This window comes from Garra rufa, chromosome 3, assembly GCF_049309525.1.
Source record: "Garra rufa chromosome 3, GarRuf1.0, whole genome shotgun sequence".
NCBI classification, from domain to species: Eukaryota; Metazoa; Chordata; class Actinopteri; order Cypriniformes; family Cyprinidae; genus Garra; species Garra rufa.
The window spans coordinates 15,711,502-15,732,798 of NC_133363.1; the positions used below are offsets into that span (position 1 = coordinate 15,711,502).

The window sequence follows — 21,297 nt, forward strand, 5'->3', positions numbered from 1 at the left end:
TGGAAAAACAGTCGTCTAAACTAGTAGATACAAGTAAAAAGTAAACAATAACAACCTAAACATAATAGAAAGCATATATTATTAGAGAAACAGACATTTGTTTTCCAAACTCACAAACTTATTAATGTAAGATATCGACAGAATGTCAGCTCTAACTGTTTTCCAGCATTTGTTATTGTTTTAGAACCACTTATTTTGCATCTTTTGCAAATCTTTAGCTGATCTGTGATATTAATAAACCTGTATGCAAATGTCGTGTGTGGTGGTCTGATGTGGTCTGAAGTGGTCTAGTCTCTCACCGGTGAGTTTGGGGTCCGTCTTGCGGCGAAATCGCTCCTTCGCGCGGAGTTTGGAGAAGGTTCGTTTGAGCAGCGGCTCTGCCATCACTGAAGCGCCTCGGAGCCGCTCATTCAGCTCCTCTGCGGGACTGGACGACAGGATCTCCGAGGAAACACACGGAAAAGCGCGGAGACTGCGCTGAAGAACGGAGCTGCGCGTCTCTCTCTCGCGCTCATGATGCAAAACACAGGAAACGCATTCCACGCATTCCACCGCTGAGAGACTTTCACGCGCACCGCGAGGCATCATGGGAAATGTAGTTCACGGAAAACAATCAGAATAGGGACAGATAGACACAAAAATTAATGCCAAAATAAAAAAACTGCAATTCGACCTCCATTTCTAAAGAGAGAATAGGCTTCATATTCAAAAAGTTTTCTTATTTTTAAATAATAATTAAATTACCAAAAGACATTTTATACATAAATGGGAAATTTACAAAAAAAAGGAAAATAAACATTAATTTAAGAAATTAAAACTTGCGCTACTCGCTTAATTAAAATGTAACAGAGTGAGGTGCCGTCTCAGCTAACAGGTACGTTCTCACTAATGCTTTTTAACGATTAAAATATTGGGACATAACGCTCTTATATATCTTTTTTTTTTTTAAAGATCTATTTTTTGACATTTTTATTAGGATAGGACGGATCAGAACTGACAGGAAGCAAAGTGGAAGAGAGAGAGAGGGCAGGATTAGGAAAGGTCCTTAAATCGGGATTCGAACTCGGGACATCCGTAACAGTCAAAAGGCTATTAGTGCCGACAAATTTTTCTAACTTTAATAACATTTGATATACATTGAGAAAAAGGTCTTGAGATCAACCTTCTTGGAATGCCCTTATGTTGTTTGTAATTGATGAACGTCCTCATGTTGGAAGAAAATGTTTTAGAACTTTTTTTTTAAATGTTCATATGAAGTTATTTGTTCTTTATGGGCGTTCTAAGAAACGTGTTTTGTAACCTTACAGAACGTTCTGAAAACTGGACATTTTAATGTTTAGAATATAAAATAAATAAACGTTCTAATAACGCTATCAACCAGCAGACATGACAAAACAATGAAAAAGTTATTTGAGATACATTTTTGTAACTTTTAAATAACATGGTAATCATAAGAAGAAAACTAGACATTTTAATGTTTTAAAAACGTTTCTACGTCTTGTTACCAGCACAAATTTGCACAAAACCATTTATACATAGTAAAAAAAAAAAAATAATACATCAATTGTGACCCTGGACCACAAAAAGTGAGATTTATACACATCTGAAAGCTGAATAAATACGCTTTGATGTGTGGTTTGTTAGGGGACAATATTTGGCCGAGATACAACTATTTAAGAAATCTGAGGGTGCAAAAAAAAAAAAAAAAAAAAGCCTTTAAAGTTGTCCAAATGAAGTTCTCAGCAATGCATAGCCAAGCCCGGATTAACCATACGGGCAACTGGGCAATTGCCCAGGGGCCCACGACATCTAAAGGGCCCAGGACAGCAAGGGCACGAGCAAAATAAATTGCCTTATGTTATTTATCTTATTTACACGAAGGCATGTCATTTCTGTCTCTACATAGTCGCGCGTTTACAATGTCTCCTCTGCGAAAACACGGACGGGATCGCGCACTCCATTCATAAAAACGGAATTTACTATATAGCTCGGAAGTCGGAATGCCACGGAATTCGTTGATTTTTGGATTAATAAATCAAAAGTTGGTCTGTCACTTAATTCAAATCGCGATATGGACTAGTGAATGTGAAAACTGAAATGCAAAAAGACCGTTTTAATATGAATCCGGTTTGTTCCGTTTGCGTCTGGATGTATGAATGGTGGATACGCGTTTTGACTACAGGCATAACGTTACTGAAGCACGCATGATGCTCCCGCTAAATTTTTTTTGCATTTGCATCTCACATGAACAGATTAACTCAATCTCCAAAACTGCTGTGTGTGTCACTTTTACCGTTTAATTTCAGAAAACTAGCATCATATCATACTATACACACAGAAACTTCACGGCAACCTGTCAAAATAAAAGTACGGTTTAACATGTAACAACAATATTAGTCTTGTATTCCTTTTGTACAGTATAATGTAGGTGTTTATATATTCCTATTTAAATAATTTACATAAAACAATATATATGATAAAAAATAAATATTACATCAAGATAAAAAAAATACTATAATTATTATTTAAACGTTTTAAACTGAATATTATTTTTCTTCAATGTATTAATTTTAACAGTAAACCTCTGTTTGTTTGCCAAAAATTAAAAGGGTTTATTTTTCATTTGATTAAAAATAAATAAATGTTTATGCTTTCATTTGATTATCAGAAAAATTAAAACACATAAGAATAAAAAAAAAAAAAACAAAAAAAAAAAAAAGCAAAAGATTGTTCAAAATGTTAAAATAGAGAGTTTGGACTTATTTTTCACTGAAATAAATGTTTTTGTTTTTACACAAAGTAGGCTAAAGTACCGGGGAAAAAAGTAACGTTGGCTACTGGCAAATGGTTTGAAAGTGGTTGCTTACCTATTCATTTTTTGTGAAAATGTAGGATACTTTCCTCCCTCTCAATGTAGTGGGTCAATTACCAGATTATACAGATGCTGATGTGTTTTGTTTTCATAGCATCATATGTGAGTGAATGTCTTTGATAGGGGACATAGTAGTGCATTTGTAGTTCTATGAGCATTTAAATATTTGTAAATCAAAATATGATGACAGTTAGGATTTGAAGTATTGAGTATATTTACTGTATATTACAGTAATATATTCTATATATGACCATATTATGGTGATCCTGGGGTCGTGATGATGGGGCCCTTGAATATTGTTGCCCAGGGTACAACAAAGTGTTAATCTGGCCCTGTGCATAGCCTATATTAAAAATTAAGTTTTGATATATTCACGGTAGGAAATCCGTGCTACTTAAGACTGGTTTTGTGTTCCAGGGTCACAGTTATGATCTGGATAGATTGATTAACTTGCTGAAGATCTATTCCTCATGTTACAGCAGCAACACCAAAGCTCCAAAAATATTTATTTTTAAAACAACTTTCATTTGTTTTAAAAATAAATATTTTTGGAGCTTTGGTGTTGCCGACTTTACACTTTATTTTGTACTTGTTGCTTTTTAGTCGAGCACCCATTTGAGACTGATGTGCGTGCTTTTGTTAAATTTTTCTTCATGTTACAGCAGCGCCATCTTCTGGTGAAATTGATGTAAAACAAGTCTGTTCAGCACAAACATGTTGAAACAACACACTTTCATTTCCTGCATGTACATTTGAATTTGTATTCCGGGTTCAAATATAGACTACATTTAATAAACTGATATTATGAATATTACAGATGTACAATATTTAATTCTTAAAGGTGTGTGGAGCATCTTAACACCTTCTATACTCCTATGTGAAGGTCAAAATAATTTTTCATGAAGTTTCAGTGATGTGCATGAATCATATCAGAGTTGATGAATCATGTATGATGTACAGTCAATTATATGTTGCGTGTTTCTGATGCATCAGGTGTCAACACCCGGAACTGCAGCTCAACTGTATCTGACAACAAACACTTCAAAAGCAGCTGCTCATCATACAGGTCTTCATTTAAAATTCATCTGACATTTAGAGGGTTTATAGCAGATATACGTCTTTTTATTATATATTTATTGTATATTATACGCGCATTTATGATGTGTTTATGTTTATTCGATTTTAATTTCCTCTCTGATTGGCGCTCACATTAAAACCGGTCTATTAATATTGGAAAGTAAAAGTGTTTTTGTCTCCAGGTTCTGGATGATGGTGGTCTCAGCGGGTCTGATCGGGTTTCTGCTCTCGCTCCTCTCCGGTTGCTCGCTGTTCGGGATCCTCGTGCTGTCCGGTGCGGCGCTCCTGTGCGCGTTCGCGACGCGGCTCGCCCTCAAAAGACACGCGCTGCGATGCTTCAATAAGCCGCCGCTGAGAAACTGGATCATGGGGCACATGGGACTAGTGAGTTCTCCTGACACCTGAAGATAGATAGATAGATAGATAGATAGATAGATAGATAGATAGATAGATAGATAGATAGATAGATAGATAGATAGATAGATAGATAGTTTATATGTCATTTACATTTATACAGGGTTCGTACAAGGTGCTTAAAGTGCATGAATTGGACTTTTTTCATTAAAAGGTTTGAAAAACCCCTGAAAAAAATCAATCATGCCTGATGAAGTACTTGAAAGGTGTTTTAATTATTGAAAGGAAATGTATCTCTATGAAATAAGTGTTGATTTTTTTTTAAAAGCACATTTCTTTTTAAGCAAAATTAACACAATAAAAAAAGACTTTTTTCGCTTATTTCAGTTAATGTCATAAAACTATTGAGCTAATAAGCCAGTAGTAGTACTGACAGTGTCGTTTAAACATGTTTAAACACTGTTTTGAAGCGCTCCAATCAGATCGTGTATAGCAAATCATTTGATTTGAATCATTAAATTTGCAAAATGATTCACGAACCTGTTTCCGCACTAAATCATTTGGAGAATTGAATGATTCAAATCAAATGATTTGGCATACTGAAGTCTTGATGTTGGTTTGTGAATCTTTATTCAGATCTGGAATCGGGACTTAACTTTGGTGTAGGTTTGCGAATCATTTGATTCAGTTTGGGACTTCGTGATTCATTTGATTCAGTTCGGGACTTCATGATTCATTTGATTCAGTTCGGGACTTCGGAGCGGGTTTGCAATTCATTTGATTCAGTTTGGGACTTCGTGATTCATTTGATTCAGTTTGGGACTTCGTGATTCATTTGATTCAGTTCGGGACTTTGAAGTGGGTTCACAATTCATTTGATTCAGTTTGGGACTTTGTGATTCATTTGATTCAGTTCGGGACTTCGGAGCAGGTTCGCAATTCATTTGATTCAGTTTGGGACTTCGTGATTCATTTGATTCAGTTTGGGACTTTGTGATTCATTTGATTCAGTTTGGGACTTCATGATTCATTTGATTCAGTTCGGGACTTCGAAGTGGGTTCACAATTCATTTGATTCAGTTCGGGACTTCGTGATTCATTTGATTCAGTTTGGGACTTCGTGATTCATTTGATTCAGTTCGGGACTTCATGATTCATTTGATTCAGTTCGGGACTTCGAAGTGGGTTCACAATTCATTTGATTCAGTTTGGGACTTTGTGATTCATTTGATTCAGTTCGGGACTTCGGAGCGGGTTCGCAAGTCATTTGATTCAGTTTGGGACTTCGTGATTCATTTGATTCAGTTTGGGACTTTGTGATTCATTTGATTCAGTTTGGGACTTCATGATTCATTTGATTCAGTTCGGGACTTCGAAGTGGGTTCGCAATTCATTTGATTCAGTTTGGGACTTCGTGATTCATTTGATTCAGTTTGGGACTTCGTGATTCATTTGATTCTGTTCGGGACTTCGAAGTGGGTTCGCGATTCATTTGATTCAGTTTGGTTCATCGGAGCAGGTACATGATTCATTTGATTCAGTTCGGGACTTCACAGTGGGTTCGCAATTCATTTGATTCAGTTTGAGAAATTGCAGCGGGTTCGCAAATCATTTGATTGAAATCGAGACTTTGGTGTGGATTCGTGTATCATTCGATTCAGTTCTGGACTTCAGTGCGGGTTCGTGAATCATTTGATTCAAATCAGGATTTTGGAGCAGTTCCTCAAAACAGTAGAAAACATTAAAACAAGGCTGTACAGTTATAAAACCAGTTATATATATTCATGGTTTTACTATAGTACAAGTGTAATAGTAGTAATACTTGGCATCTGCTTCACTTTATTTTTGCCAGTTTGTTTTATTAGTATATTTTTATTTATCGATTTATCTTTTTTAGAAGACATTGTTTGATAAGTGATCTCTGTTTAAAGCCCTTGAAAATAAAAAGTAGTGCTTGAAAAGTCCTTTTAGAGTATCTGCACGAACCCTGTTCATACTATGTAATATACTTTGTTCACTGTTTTTTTTCTGAAACGTCTTAGTTGGATGTTCATTTTATTTTATTTTTAAATGTAACAACTTGTTTCAGAATGTTTGGAGAAGATACAAAAGTAACATTTCAATAATGTTTGCAACATTAAAAAATGAAATATTCCCATAACATTCGGCTAATCAAGAAAAAACATAATTTTAAATTAATTAAAAACCAGACGTTTCAAAAATAACATTTTCATAACCTAAAGGAAACATTAGCTGTGGAACCACTATAGTAGCTTTTTATAACAAATCACAAATGTATGTTCATATTTTGCATTGCGGTGTCATACTGATCTATTCCTATCGTAGTCGTGTCTCTTAAACTGTGGCCTACCAGCAAAAGAACTGTTATTTCTCAAGTTGACCATGAACAACAGGAAGCATGTTCTTAAAAAGAGGAAAGAAACTCAAAAACTGATATTGCATTGCTTTGAAGTTGCACAAGCTCATGTGCAACAACATCATATTTGGCAGGCGAAGCAGAAAAACGGGTTCTCCTAAAGCCACAAATGCCATGGATCAGTTCATTAGAAATGCTTTATAGTATAACAATAGTGATACAGTAGCTACTCACTGTGTGAATATACAGGAACTAGACTAAATCTCACTGTGCTGCTCTGCAAAAGATCACTATCACGCTTCTCAGAGCTCACAGTTTGATCTGATCAGTGGTTTTCAGTATGAGCTGCCATCGAGGGGAGTTTTTTCAAAACTGCTTTTCTCGTGAGTGATCATTCAGCATTGTTTAGCAAGCAGTGTTATTTGCATGTTTTATGCACATGTACTGTAATGAGGACATAAAACAGAACATCATTCTACCAGGATACTTATATGCCTGCAGTACATGAACAGAAAGACAGCCTAATTAAAAATGGAAAACCAAACAAACATTTAAACTGAATCCTACTTTCTTAAGGGGAGACATTATAGGCAAAAACGCTGTGTTTTTTCATGCACCTGTCAAATTTGAGATTTTGGGCTTTCTGGTTGTTCATAAAGTATTTTTTCAGACTAGTGGATAGTAAACATCTAAAAGACACTGTTAAGTGTTTCTTCTATAGCACTTTATCTATTTGTGTCATTAGATTTCAATTACAATGCATATTTTAAAGGCCAAGAAATCTCCACTTCAGTAGCACTTATACACACCAAACTTTATATTTGTATTCCTGTCTATATACTGAAGGGGTTTCACAAAGGGATTTGTTCATTTTTAATTTGCTTGATTGTATACAACATTTTATTCCCCACAAAATTGCAAAAATATATTGTTTTCTGTCAGTATTTTCTGAATTTTGGAGTGACAAAATGAGATTCCAAAATTCCCTCTGTAAAAAAAAATGGCTCGAAAATGTAAAAAAAAAAATGTAAACAAGAAATTTGAAACTGACTTCATCCTGTGTTTAGATTTTTGTACTAGAAATGTTTGCATATTAGCGCATATTTCCTTAAATAATGCCTCATTTGCATATTTATACCTAACATTTAAAAAAAACTTGTAATACAAAAAATGTTTGCAATTATCAATGTAATCAATCAACTGTGTAAGCCAAAAACTAGTAGTTCATTCTTTTACCCTATACACTAATAGAAACATTTTAGATTGATGTTCAGCTAATGTTTTTTAAATGTTACTATTGTTGCAGAATGTTTAGAGAACATTCAAAAGTAACATTCTCTCATTGTTCGCATAACTAGGAAAATGATACATTGTAGCATACTATTATTTGTTTCACATACTGTTAAATACAGTAGGCAGTGTACATTGAGCATCTGGATAGTTTTTGTGTGTTTTTAGCAAAACTTCAAAGTCAGAGTGGCTTTAATGTCTCGCAGTAGCAGATCGTAAAACGCTTCACACAAAGTCGAGTGTTAAAGCCACAGGAGTCGTAATTATAACACTTGTGCTTTGAGCGGAAGCCCGCGAGAGTTTTTCCTCAACCGAACCAGCTGCTGTGTGTTTCAGATGGGCCATAATGAAGAGGGACTGCAGGCCGTTGATGATCTGGTCAGGAGGTACGTTCACTCCTGCGCCTGGTATCTGGGTCCGTTCTACAATATGGTCCGGTTGTTCCACCCAGACTACATTAAATCACTTCTGACAGCCTCAGGTGAGAATTTATAGAACTGTAAAGCATGAGGAGAAATGCTCAAATGTGTCATTCCTTCACTTGCTCACAAATGGATCCTTTGCAATGAATGGGTGCCGTCAGAATGAGAGTCCAAACAGCTGATGAAAACATCACAATAATCCACAGCACTCCAGTCCATCAGTTAACAAGTCAAAATTAAGTGAGTTTTTGCTTAAAACAAGTAAAATAATCTGCCAATGGGGTAAAAAAATAATAATCTAGCTGTCTGCTTGAAATAAGATTTTTTTTCTTACCCCATTGGCAGATTATTTAGCTTGTTTTAAGCAAAAACTCACTTAATTTTGACTTGTTTTTACTAAAAACAAGACAATAATTTTTACTTGTCTAGAAAATCCTTCCTGTTTCAAGAATTTTCAGATATTTTGGCTGGAAACAAGACAAAAAATCTAAGTAAGAAAAGCATTTTTTGCAGTGTTCCTCCAGTGAAAAAGTCCACCTCCTGTTGTCTCTCTCATCAAAATCCAGCCTCGTATTTGTTTAGAGCTGTTTTGCCTTGTAAACGGTGCTTGATCTGTGCAGATTTCTCTCCTGATTCAGATCAGACCACTTTTTCACTGGAGGAAGCGTTATTATGGATTATAGACTTTATTTTTTATTTAATAACGTCTTGATGGATTTGTTTCAGCTTTTGTCTCCTCACGATGTTAACTGATGGACTGGAGTGGTGTGGATTACTTGTGAATTATTGTGATGTTTTTATCAGCTGTTTGGACTCCCATTCTGATGGCACCCATTCACTCCAGTGGATCCATTGGTTAGACAGTGATGAAATGACACATTTTTCCAATTTTGCTGAAGAAATAAACTCAAGTACAACCTAATACGGGAGCTTCCTTGCGAAACATTCGCAGAAGTTCATCTCGGGTGTCTGTGTGAGGGTTGAGACGAGTGTTTCCGCTCTGAGGGTCACACGAAATATTGCAGCAGTCTCTGTTTAATGTCCACAAATGCATTCTAGAGCTTCCAAGCATTTGTTAACATCCCTAGTGTGCAGATGATCATCGGTTGCTATAAAAAGTGTTGTAATAACAAACTCTTTATATTTGTTCTGGCAGCGAACATTACTTTCAAAGACAAGATCTTTTATGGGTTTATGAAACCATGGTTGGGTAAGTGATGTCCAAACACATACTCTCTGTCCTACATAGTTTGCAAGAATTACAGTACAGTTTAAAAGTTTGGGGTCAGATGCAATTTGTTTTGAAAGAACGGATTCTTTTATCCATCAAGCATGCATTAAATTTATCATTTGTTAAGTTACCATAGATTTCTATTTCAAATGAAGCTGTTCTTTTGACATTTCTGTTCATCTGTGAATCCTGAAAAATAAAATATGATTTTTTTTCAACACTGAAAATCAGCAAGTTAGAATGATTTCTGAAGGATCATGTGACACTGAAGACTGGAGTAATGATGCTGAAAATCAGCAACACATCAAAGAAATTAATTACAGTTTAACAGATATTCACAGAAAATTGTGGAAGCCCATTTCCACCAATGAATATTTTTTTTTTTTTTAAAGGCTATTGCGACTTGTTATCTCATATTTGCGTGATACAAACTTGCAATTCTGACTTTTAAACTTGGAATTGCAAGATACAAACTTGGAATTGCAAGAAGAAAGTCGGAATTGCAAGAAAAATGTCAGACAAACTCGTAATTGTGAGAGGAAAAATTCGGAAAATTCAAGATACAAACTCGGAATTGCAAGAAAAAAGTCAGAATTGTGAGATACAAACTCGGAATTGCAAGAAAAAAGTCGCAATTACAAGAAGAAAATGTCAGAATTGTGAGATACAAATTCAGAATTACAATTAAAAAAAAAAATTCGGAATTGTGAGATACAACCTCGGAATTGCAAGAAAAAAGTGTGGAATTATGAGATAAACTCGGAATTGCAAAAAGAAAATGTCGGAATTGCAAGATACAAACTTGGAATTGCAAGAAAAAAATGTGGAATTGAGAAAAACTCGGAATTGCAAAAAGAAAATGTCGGAATTGCAAGATACAAACTTGGAATTGCAAGAAAAAAATGTGGAATTGAGATAAACTCGGAATTGCAAAAAGAAAATGTCGGAATTGTGAGATACAAACTCGGAATTGCGAGAAATTTTTTTTCATAATTGTGAGATACAAACTTAGAATTGCAAGTAATTTTTTTTTCGGAATTGTGAGATACAAACTCGGAATTGCAAGAAAAAAGTGTGGAATTATGAGATGACCTCGGAATTGCAAAAAGAAAATGTCGGAATTGCAAGATACAAACTTGGAATTGCAAGAAAAAAATGTGGAATTGAGATAAACTCGGAATTGCAAAAAGAAAATGTCGGAATTGTAAGATACAAACTTGGAATTGCAAGAAAAAAGTCGCAATTGCAAGAAGAAAATGTCGGAATTGCGAGATACAAACTCGGAATTGTGAGAAAAAAAATGTGGAATTGAGATAAACTCGGAATTGCAAGAAAAAAGTCGCAATTGCAAGAAGAAAATGTCGGAATTGTGAGATACAAACTCAGAATTACAAGAATTTTTTTTTTCAGATTGTGTGATACAAACTCAGAATTACAAGAATTTTTTTTCGGAATTGTGAGATACAAACTTGGAATTGCAAGAAAAAAATGTGGAATTGAGATAAACTCGGAATTGCAAAAAGAAAATGTCGGAATTGTAAGATACAAACTTGGAATTGCAAGAAAAAAGTCGCAATTGCAAGAAGAAAATGTCGGAATTGCGAGATACAAACTCGGAATTGTGAAAAAAAAAATGTGGAATTGAGATAAACTCGGAATTGCAAGAAAAAAGTCGCAATTGCAAGAAAAAAGTTGGAATTGTGAGATACAAACTCGGAATTGCAAGAAAAAAGTCGCAATTGCAAGAAGAAAATGTCGGAATTGTGAGATACAAACTCAGAATTACAAGAATTTTTTTTCGGAATTGTGAGATACAAACTTGGAACTGCAAGAAAAAAGTCGCAATTGCAAGAAGAAAATGTCGGAATTGCGAGATACAAACTCGGAATTGTGAGGAAAAATTCGGAAAATTCAAGATACAAACTCGGAATTGTGAGAAAAAAAAATGTGGAATTGAGATAAACTCGGAATTGCAAAAAGAAAATGTCGGAATTGCGAGATACAAACTCAGAATTGCAAGAAAAAAAAGTCGTAATTGCGAAATACAAACTCGGAATTGCGAGAAAAATAGTTGGAATTGTCGGCTTCCATACAAAACAGCTGTTTTAAATTGTACAAATATTTCCTAACTTTTACAGTAGTTTTGATCAAATAAAGGCAGCTTTGGTGGGCAGAAGAGACTTCTTTCAAAAACATTAAAATATGTCACTGACCCTAAACTTTTGTTTCTGTTTGTCAAGCTCTTCTCATGTGTTTTACAGGTCATTGTCTCCTGCTGCAGAACGGTCAGGAATGGTCACGCCATCGGCGACTTCTGACTCCTGCGTTCCACTTCGACATCCTCAAAAAATACGTTCACATCTTCAACCAGTCCACCAACATCATGCATGTACGTCAAGCACACACACATTTTAAAATCAACAGCATTTTGTAGTTTTGTGCATGTGAGGTCATTTGACCAGCAGAAACACCACAAGGTTGCAGATTTGTGAAAACAATCTACTTTGATGACAGATCATTTCCTGGTGTTTGTGTGTTTCGTGCTGCTGAACACGTCTCTCAGATACCGTGTTTACGTTGGCAGTGCCGACTGCACGCAAGCCGACCGCACGCAAGCCGACCGCTGACCTACAATGAGTTTAATCACTTTTATCACATCAGATAATCTGCCAGCTCAAACATTCAAGATATTTATCTGAAAGGAGAGAAGAAACAATTTCAGGTCATGATTTCAATGCAAAATCAAAAGAAGAAAATAAGAAATTATATTTTGCATAAAGTAAAGCCTTTTCTTAGATGTTCAGTTTATTTTAGTGTTATTTTACGATTATTAAGATGATATTATAGTTTTTATTAATGTTTATATTTTCTTTTTTAAGATTTAGCAATTTGGTTGTATGTTTAGTCATTTGTTTTTAATACGTCTGTATAATTTTTATTTTTAGTTGGTGGCAACTAGCTGAAACAAAATAAGTTTAAGGCTTTTTGGATTTCATTTTAATTTATTTCAAGTAGTACATTGTTTTTTCATAGTTTTATTTAATTATAATAATGATTTTAATTTTACTTTTTTGTGTTATTTTGTGGTCAATTATTTATTAGTTTTTGTTTGTTAAATTTATTTTTTATTCTTATATTTATTTATTTTAGTACTTTAACAAACTCCTTAATACTTTATATTTTTATGTCAGATAATGTTACAAAAAAGTTTTTTTTTATTGTTTTTTGATTTAATTATTTTAATGAGTTTATTAGAATATTCCTCAAATTCCCAGTATCAATTTCAATGTTCTTAAAATGTTTTTGTTATTTAAGCTAAATATTTTACAAAATATAAGATTTTACAGTGAAATCATGACCTGAAAAGGATTTTGTGCATGTTTTCTTCCTATTATCTTCTTAATTTGTGTTATAAATATAATACTTTATATTTTATGTCAGTTAATTTTACTAAAAAGTTTTTTTTAACATACAAATTTATCAAAACCTTCCCAAAATTCCCAGTACTCTATTTCAATGCTCTTAAAACCTGTTTTATGTTGTTTAATCAAAATATTTTACAAAATATAAGATTTAACAGTGAAGTCATGTCAATATCATCTTGAACATAGTAAAATATTTTTTTTACAGTTTTAGTTAATTATAATAAATGTTTCAATTTAATTTTATAAATTTGTGTGTGTTATTTTGTGGTTATTTATACTTCTGTTTGTAAAAAAATATGTGTATTTAGTTTTAGTTATATTTAGTTATTTTGGTACTTCAAATTAGTTTTAAGTTACCTACAAATTTATTAAAATGTTTCTCCAAATTCCCAGTATCTATTTCAATGTTCTTAAAATATGTTTTATGTTACTTAAGCAAATATTTTACAAAATATAAGATTTTACAGTAAAATCATGACCTGAAAAGCACTTTGTGCATGTTTTCTTCCAATTTCTTTCATCAGCAGTCACCACAATATCCCCTTCAACATAGTAAAATATTTTTTTTATAGTTTTAGTTAATTATAATAAATGTTTTATGTGTTATTTTGTGGTATTTTATATTAGTTTATGTTTGTAAAAATATGCATATTTAGTTTTTTTAGTACTTCAAAATAGTTTCAGTTAACTACAAATTCATAAGACTGTTTCTCCAAATTCCCAGTACTCTATTTCAATGTTTTTACAATATGTTTTATGTTAAGCAAAATATTTTACAAAATATAATATTTTACAGTGAAATCGTGACATTTTCACCTTCAGCAGTCATCAAAATATTATTTTCAATATAGTAAAATATTTTTTACAGTTTTAGTTCATTATAATGAATGTTTCATTTTAATTTTAGTATTTTGTGGTTATTTATATTAGTATCTGTTTGTAAAAAAATTATTTTTTTGTTATTTTAGTACTTCAAATTAGATTCAGTTAACTACAAATTTATTAAAATGTTTCTCCAAATTCCCAGTACTCTATTTCAATGTTTTTAAAATATGTTTCACGTTATTTAAGCAAAATATTATTTCTTATTTCCTCGGATTTTACAGTGAAATCGTGACTTGACATGTTTTTTGTGCATGTTTTCTTCCAATTTCTTTCATCAGCAGTCATCACCTATTTTTTAATAGTTTTAGTTAATGGTAATAAATGTTTCATTTTAATTTGAGTATTTGGTGTGTTATTTTGTGGTCATTTATATTAGTTTCTGTTTGTAAAAAATATGCATCTTTTGTTACTTTAGTACTTCAAACTAGTTTCAGTTGGCTACAATTTTTTTAAAATAATTTAAAAAATTCCAAGTACTTTATTTCAGTGTTCTTAAAATATTTTTTACATTATTTATGTTTTTTGTGAATGTTTTCTTCCAATTTCTTTCATCAGCAGTCATCACCTATTTTATAAATAATAAATAGTTCATTTTAATTTGAGTATTTTCTGGTGTTATTTTGTGGTCATTTTGTATTAGTTTTTGTTGGTTAAATTTAATTTTTATTATTATATTGAATTATTTTAGTGCTTTAACTTAAACTACTTTTTTTTATTATTTAACATGCAAATTTATTAAAACGTTCCCCTTTTTTTATAGTTTTAGTTAATGGTAATAAATGTTTCATTTTAATTTGAGTATTTGGTGTGTTATTTATATTAGTTTCTGTTTGTAAAAAATATGCATCTTTTGTTACTTTAGTACTTCAAACTAGTTTCAGTTGCCTACAATTTTTTTTTAAACAATTCAAAAAATTCCAAGTACTTTATTTCAGTGTTCTTAAAATATTTTTTACATTATTTAAGCAAAATATTATTTCTTATTTCCTCAGATTTTACAGTGAAACCTTGACCTGACATGTTTTTTGTGCATGTTTTCTTTCTATTTCCATCGGCAGTCATCACAATAGCACTTGTATTTCACACTGTCTTGAAAACGGAAGATGAATGCATGTCTGTACTGAAGTGCGAGGCGCTTTGCATGACCAGTGGTTTGTTCTGTGGTCACATGTGTTTGTTGTGTGATTCAGGCTAAATGGCGCCGCTTGCTGGCCGAAGGACACAACAGTCTGGACATGTTTGAGCACATGAGCTCAATGACACTGGATAGTCTGCTCAAATGCACCTTCAGCTGTGACAGCCACTGTCAGGGGTGAGTGTGTCCTTATGTCACACAGTACACCAATACAACAAAAAAAACACTCGTAACTCACGTCTGTTTTTCAGAAAACCCAGCAAATACATCTCAGCTATTCAGGATCTGTCTAAACTGTTGGTTCAGAGGCAGCATTACCTTCCGTATCACTGGGACTGGCTGTACTGGCGCTCCGAACAGGGAAAGCGCTTTCGCAAGGCGTGCGATATCGTACACGAGTTCACGGCTAAGATCGTGCAAGAACGCCGTTCCCAACTCGACCAGCAGGGACCTGCAAAGAACCACACGGAAAACCTGGAATACACAGGAGGATACAAGAAAAAAGACACGGATCTTATTGATCTACTGCTGCTGTCAAAAGCAAGTGTTTCTAAACATACACTAATTACGATTCGCTCTTCTGCTCAGCAAATCTGCATTTATTTGACTGAAAACACCGTACAAAATTGTGAAATATTTTTACTATTTAAAATAACTGCTTTCTATTTGAATATATTTTAAAATGTAATTTATTTTTGTGATCAAAGCTAAAATTTCAGCATTATTACTTCAGTCTGTAGATATTAAATCATTCTAATATGCTGATTTGCTGCTTAAGAAATATTATCAATGTTGAAAACAGTTGTGCTGCACAATATTTCCGTGCAAACTGTGATACGTTTTATTTTTCAGGATTCACCAATGAATAGAAGTTTCATAAGAACAGCATTTATTTAAAAAAGAAATCTTTTGGAACATTAGAAATGTTTTTACTGGCACTTTCCAGCTATTTAATTTAGTTAACACAAACGCATTGTTCAGCACAACTGTTTTCTACGGTGACCGGGAGGGGACACCTTCGGTTCACTTATGTTTGTCGTGGCCACGACATATAAACTCGTGGGAACATGATATTAGGTTGTGGCCACGAGATATTAATTCGTGGGAACGTCATATTAACTCGTGGGAACGTGATATTATGTCGTGGCCACGAGATCATTTTGTCAAGGTAACGACATCCTTATGTCGTGGCCACAAGATGCGATGATGAGGGAACGAGATCCATTTCTCGTGGCCACGACTTATTATGTTGAGGAAACAACATGCATTTCTCGTGGGCACGAGTTTTAATGCATAAACAAACCTGCGTGACCATAGTAACCCAGGATTAGCCTATCAGAGATAGGTTTATTTATATTTTATTTTTAATTAAGAAATTATTATATTAATTGTTACAGAAATTAATACAATATTAAATTATTATATTAACAATGGGCGATGCTGTATATGCGAATGCTGATGCTGTCTGTGCGCGATGTAGACATGTATGCATCCCACAGTCTTATTATCTCCTCTTTCCGTAATATTTGTAGGCTATTATTAGTTTATATTCGTTATTTTCCCCTTCATTTCGATCTCTTTACTTATACGTTCTGAATGTAGGTTCTATACCTGGGATTTTTACTGGAATGCAGTTCAAAGGCTGAATTGAACATAATTGTATTTTATTTAGTCTAATTAATAGACAAATATATTTTATTTAGTCTAATTAAAAGACAAATATAGTGTTTCAGTGAGAGTAAATTATTCACGTAGTTTCATCTGGAAATCATTTATCGTCACACAGTAAAATAGGCCTACATGACATTTCTATTAAATGATCGTCTTTTTTCCGTATTTGTATTATTATTATCGTCATCATTATTATAATTATTATTATTATTGTATATATTTTTATTTTCATTTATATTCGTTTCACTACGTGAATGATTCATTCGTCAGTGAACAGTATAGTATATAGTCTAGTATCTTAGACGAAACAAAATAAAAATATGTTCAATTCAACCTTTAAACTACATTCCAGTCAAAATCAGTCATGTCAAGCATTTACAGTAGCCTATCATTTCCATATTAAGTAAAGAGATGAAAATGAAGGGGGAAAACGAATATAAATGAAAATAAATAAATATATAGGTCTACAATAATAGGCTAATTATAATAATTAATAATAATAGAAATTATTAAAAATAAAAATAAAATAAAATAGGCCTATTTTACGGTGTGACGATAAATGATTTCCAAATGAAACTACGTGAATAATTCACTCTTCACTGAAACACTATATTTGTCTATTAATTAGACTAAATAAAATACAATATATGTTAAATTCAGCCTTTGAACTGAAAAAAATCCCAGTCATAGAACCTACATTCAGAACGTTAAGGAGATCGAAATGAAGGGGGAAATAACGAATATAAACGAATAATAAAAATATTACGGAAAGAGGAGGATCAGTTAATGGACAAGACTGTGGGATAAAATGTTTCCTGTAGGGCTATTTTATTTGATGTACTTTATGTAAAATTTATTCATGATAAACTTTTGAATATACTGTCTACATCGCACACAGACAGCATTGGCTTATAGCCTACAGCATCGCCCATTGTTAATATAATAATTTAATATTGTATTAATTTCTGTAACAATTAATATAATAATTTCATAATTAAAAATAAAATATAAATAAACCTATCTCTGATAGGCTAATCCTGGGTTACTATGGTCACGCAGGTTTGTTTATGCATTAAAACTCGTGCCCACGAGAAATGCATGTTGTTTCCTCAACATAATAATCGTGGCCACGAGAAATGGATCTCGTTCCCTCATCATCGCATCTTGTGGCCACGACATAAGGATGTCGTTACCTCGACAAAATGATCTCGTGGCCACGACATAATATCACGTTCCCACGAGTTAATATGACGTTCCCACGAATTAATATCTCGTTGCCACGACAAACATAAGTGAACCGAAGGTGTCCCCTGGCGGGCACCGTACTTAATACTTAATACGGTAGTACATTGTCAAATCCTACTCATACTGTTCATTTTACTTCTGCGGCTCTTAAAAAGGGTCACAATTTGCCTTAAATTGATATTTAAAATATTTTAAATAGTGAAATAAAATTCCTTCCTTAATATGTTTGTTTTATTTCTATACTCTGCAGTAAAGCCTGTTGTCTACAATCTTACAATACAATACAAATTGTACAATACAATACAATACAAAGTGAAAAAAATATTACTGATTCTGTTGTTTGAGTCCTGAAACGCAATTTAAACTTCAAATAATGCATAATTTGTCTTATTAATGACATTGTTACTTGTTACATAAGTAACTGGATGCCTACAATGAGGTGATGGACCCTAGGGGCTCTTTAATGCCTTGTTTCGGATGCCCTTTTTATACTTTGAGCACCTGCCCCTTTAAAGGTCTCTGCACAGCCCTGCACACACACCTCTCTTATTCTTAGTTGATCTAAGAAATAATTTAATATCATCTAAATTAGGGCTGGGCGATATGGAGCAAAGCACATATCTCGATATTTTGCTATATCTCGATATACAATATATATGTCGATATCTTTACAGGATAAATAACCCCCCAAAAACTACTGCAAAAACAAATATGCCAAATACCAAAGTCTTTTTTTATTGAAACTCAGAGGTAGGCAGTTCAGAACAAAGTGCTTCTGCGAATTTTCTTTTAATATATAAATAAACCCTTTTAATTTTTGGCAAACAAACAGAGGTTTACTGTTAAAATCAATACATGGAAGAAAAATTATATTCAGTTTAAAACGTTTAAATAATAATTGTAGTATTTTTTTCTACAATTAAGTGGTGAATCTTGTTTTATGTAAATTATTTAAATAGGAATATATAAACACCTACATTATACTGTACAAAATTAATACAAGACTAATATTGTTCTGTTTCATATTAAACCATACTTTTATTTTGACAGGTTGCCGTGAAGTTTCTGTGTGTACAGTATGATATGATGCTAGTTTTCTCAAATGAAACAGTAAAAGTGACACTCACAGCAGCATTGGAGATTGAGTTTATCTGTTCATGTGAGGTGCAAATGCCCAAAATTTGTGGGAGCTTCAGGCGTGCTTCAGGATGCGTGTAGTAAAAAAAAAAAAAACGTGTCTCCGCCATTCATACATGCAGAGGCAAACGGAACATGCAGGATTCATATTAAAACGGTCTTTTTGCATTTCAGTTTTCACAGACACTAGTCCATATCACGATTTGAATTAAGTGACAGACTAACTTTTGATTTATTAATCCAAAAATCAACGAATTCCGTGGCATTCCGTGCTATAGTAAAGTCCGCGATCCAGTCCGTGTTTTCGCGGAGGAGACATTGTAAACGCGCGGCCATGTAGAGACAGAAATGTCATGCCTTTGTGTAAATAAGATAAATAACATTTTGTTTAATAAAAGAACAATGTATATCCCTGTTCTATAGGAAAGATGACCTTAAATGACTTCTATTGTGATCTGGCGCTATATCGAAAATAAAATGAACTTGACTTCTATTGTGATCTGGCGCTATATCGAAAATAAAATGAACTTGACAAGGGGGGCTGGGGTGCCGTTGTGGGGGCGGGCTGCCCCCCTAAGATAATGGTAGGGGAAACACTGGTATACATATATTCACGGCAGTAGACATATGTCTGTTGTTCGTCCGACGCCTTAAAACCAAAGTATCTCCATATAATGGAGCCAGTTGTCCTTTTTTTTGCGACGAGTTCTGTAGCCTCCGGGCTTTTTGCGGGCGCCGCCATGTTGAATGAGACGACAGGCGGAACAAAAGCAAGGAGGCGGGGGCGAGCAGAGCACAGAGAAGGCAAACAAGCAAAGTGGCGAAAATTAAATATAAACATTATATCGATATATACAATATGTCAAAATTCATATCGAGTTTAAAAAATATCTCGATATATTTTAAATATCGAGATATCGCCCACCCCTAATCTAAATCATAGCTTCGCCCAGCAAAATCACTTTGTGAGAATGTCACACTCGAGTCAGATGACTCTCCATCACTCACAGTATCCTGATCCTCCTGCTCTTCACATTTTCGAACTATTTTGGCAGCATTTGTTTTATTATTTTTCTTTCTTTTCAGGGGAATTTTAAAACCTGTTTGTTCTTCACCCACTGCCTCACAGAGAGAGAGAGAGAGAGAGAGGTTTAACAAACACTTTAATACTCTATGAAACTTACATTACTTTACAATACATAAAATGTACAATTAATAACATTAAATATTCACTACAAGTTGATCATCATGAATTGTACAAAGCACCTCATTGACACCCCACACATCACAAAAGGATACAGCATTATTTGTAAGCCTATAATAGGCAAACTCAGTTTTCAATCGTCCTTTCACCAAACATCTAAACATCATTTCAGGATCCACTGTAACAAGTTGTAAACCTTTGTTCTTTCTTGTTTTCCAAATTGACAGTTTTGCTGTTCCAATTAAATAATTTAACTTATATTTCATGCCCCCAATAAACACTTTATCAGAAAATTCTTCATTAAAATCACTAAACAAGATCTTAAGCAAATCAAAAAGACCCTGCCACCTAGTGCACCTCAAAAACTATATGAGATATATCTATATCTTCATGCTGCCCACAAAATCGACACTCCCCTACTACTGCCGGATTCAGGTGTGCCACATGTCCGTCTGTAGCTATGGCCCCGTGAATAATCCTCCACTGCAGATCAGCAGTTCGCTTCTCCACAGGGGGCTTATACAGGGTCCTCCACCTGTCCCCAACGAGAAAGTCTGGTTTCAACAATCCTGACCATCTAGAGTTCTTTTGTTTCTTTAACGATTCTCGATGTGTAACTTTCACCGAAGTGTAATAAATAGCCTTCTTAGATGTATTTTTAAGAAGGTGTAACTGGGGAGTCTTAAAAGATAAAATAGAGTCCACATCTTTACCTTTGTCTTCCTCAATTGTGGCAGGTAAAATTCTTAACTCTGGAAAACCTTGCCCGTTATCCTGTACTGATCTTGATCCAATCCAATTCCTGCAACCACTAGGTAATGCATTGCAGATTTCATCTTTCAATTCTGAGACAAGGCGTATGGACTTCAACCCTGTCAATTCTTGAAGTGTCTCAGTTGATTTCCATCCTTTCTCATCTAGAAGATGTCCAAGCTTCTGAACACCATTCCTCAGTAAGCATCTTCTCACACT

The 21,297-nt window shown here is 33.7% G+C and overlaps 1 protein-coding gene across 1 annotated transcript; it reads left to right on the top strand.

The window, feature by feature from the left end:
• The first annotated feature begins 2,982 nt into the window (after positions 1-2,982).
• Positions 2,983-20,898, top strand: LOC141331505 (cytochrome P450 4F3-like). The gene is made up of 7 exons (XM_073836566.1): positions 2,983-4,333; positions 8,307-8,451; positions 9,549-9,602; positions 11,885-12,012; positions 15,124-15,245; positions 15,320-15,608; positions 20,761-20,898. Exons 1-7 carry the CDS (start codon positions 4,139-4,141, stop codon positions 20,896-20,898), a joined length of 1,071 nt encoding a protein of 356 aa, XP_073692667.1. The 5' UTR covers positions 2,983-4,138.
• Positions 20,899-21,297: the final 399 nt, after the last annotated feature.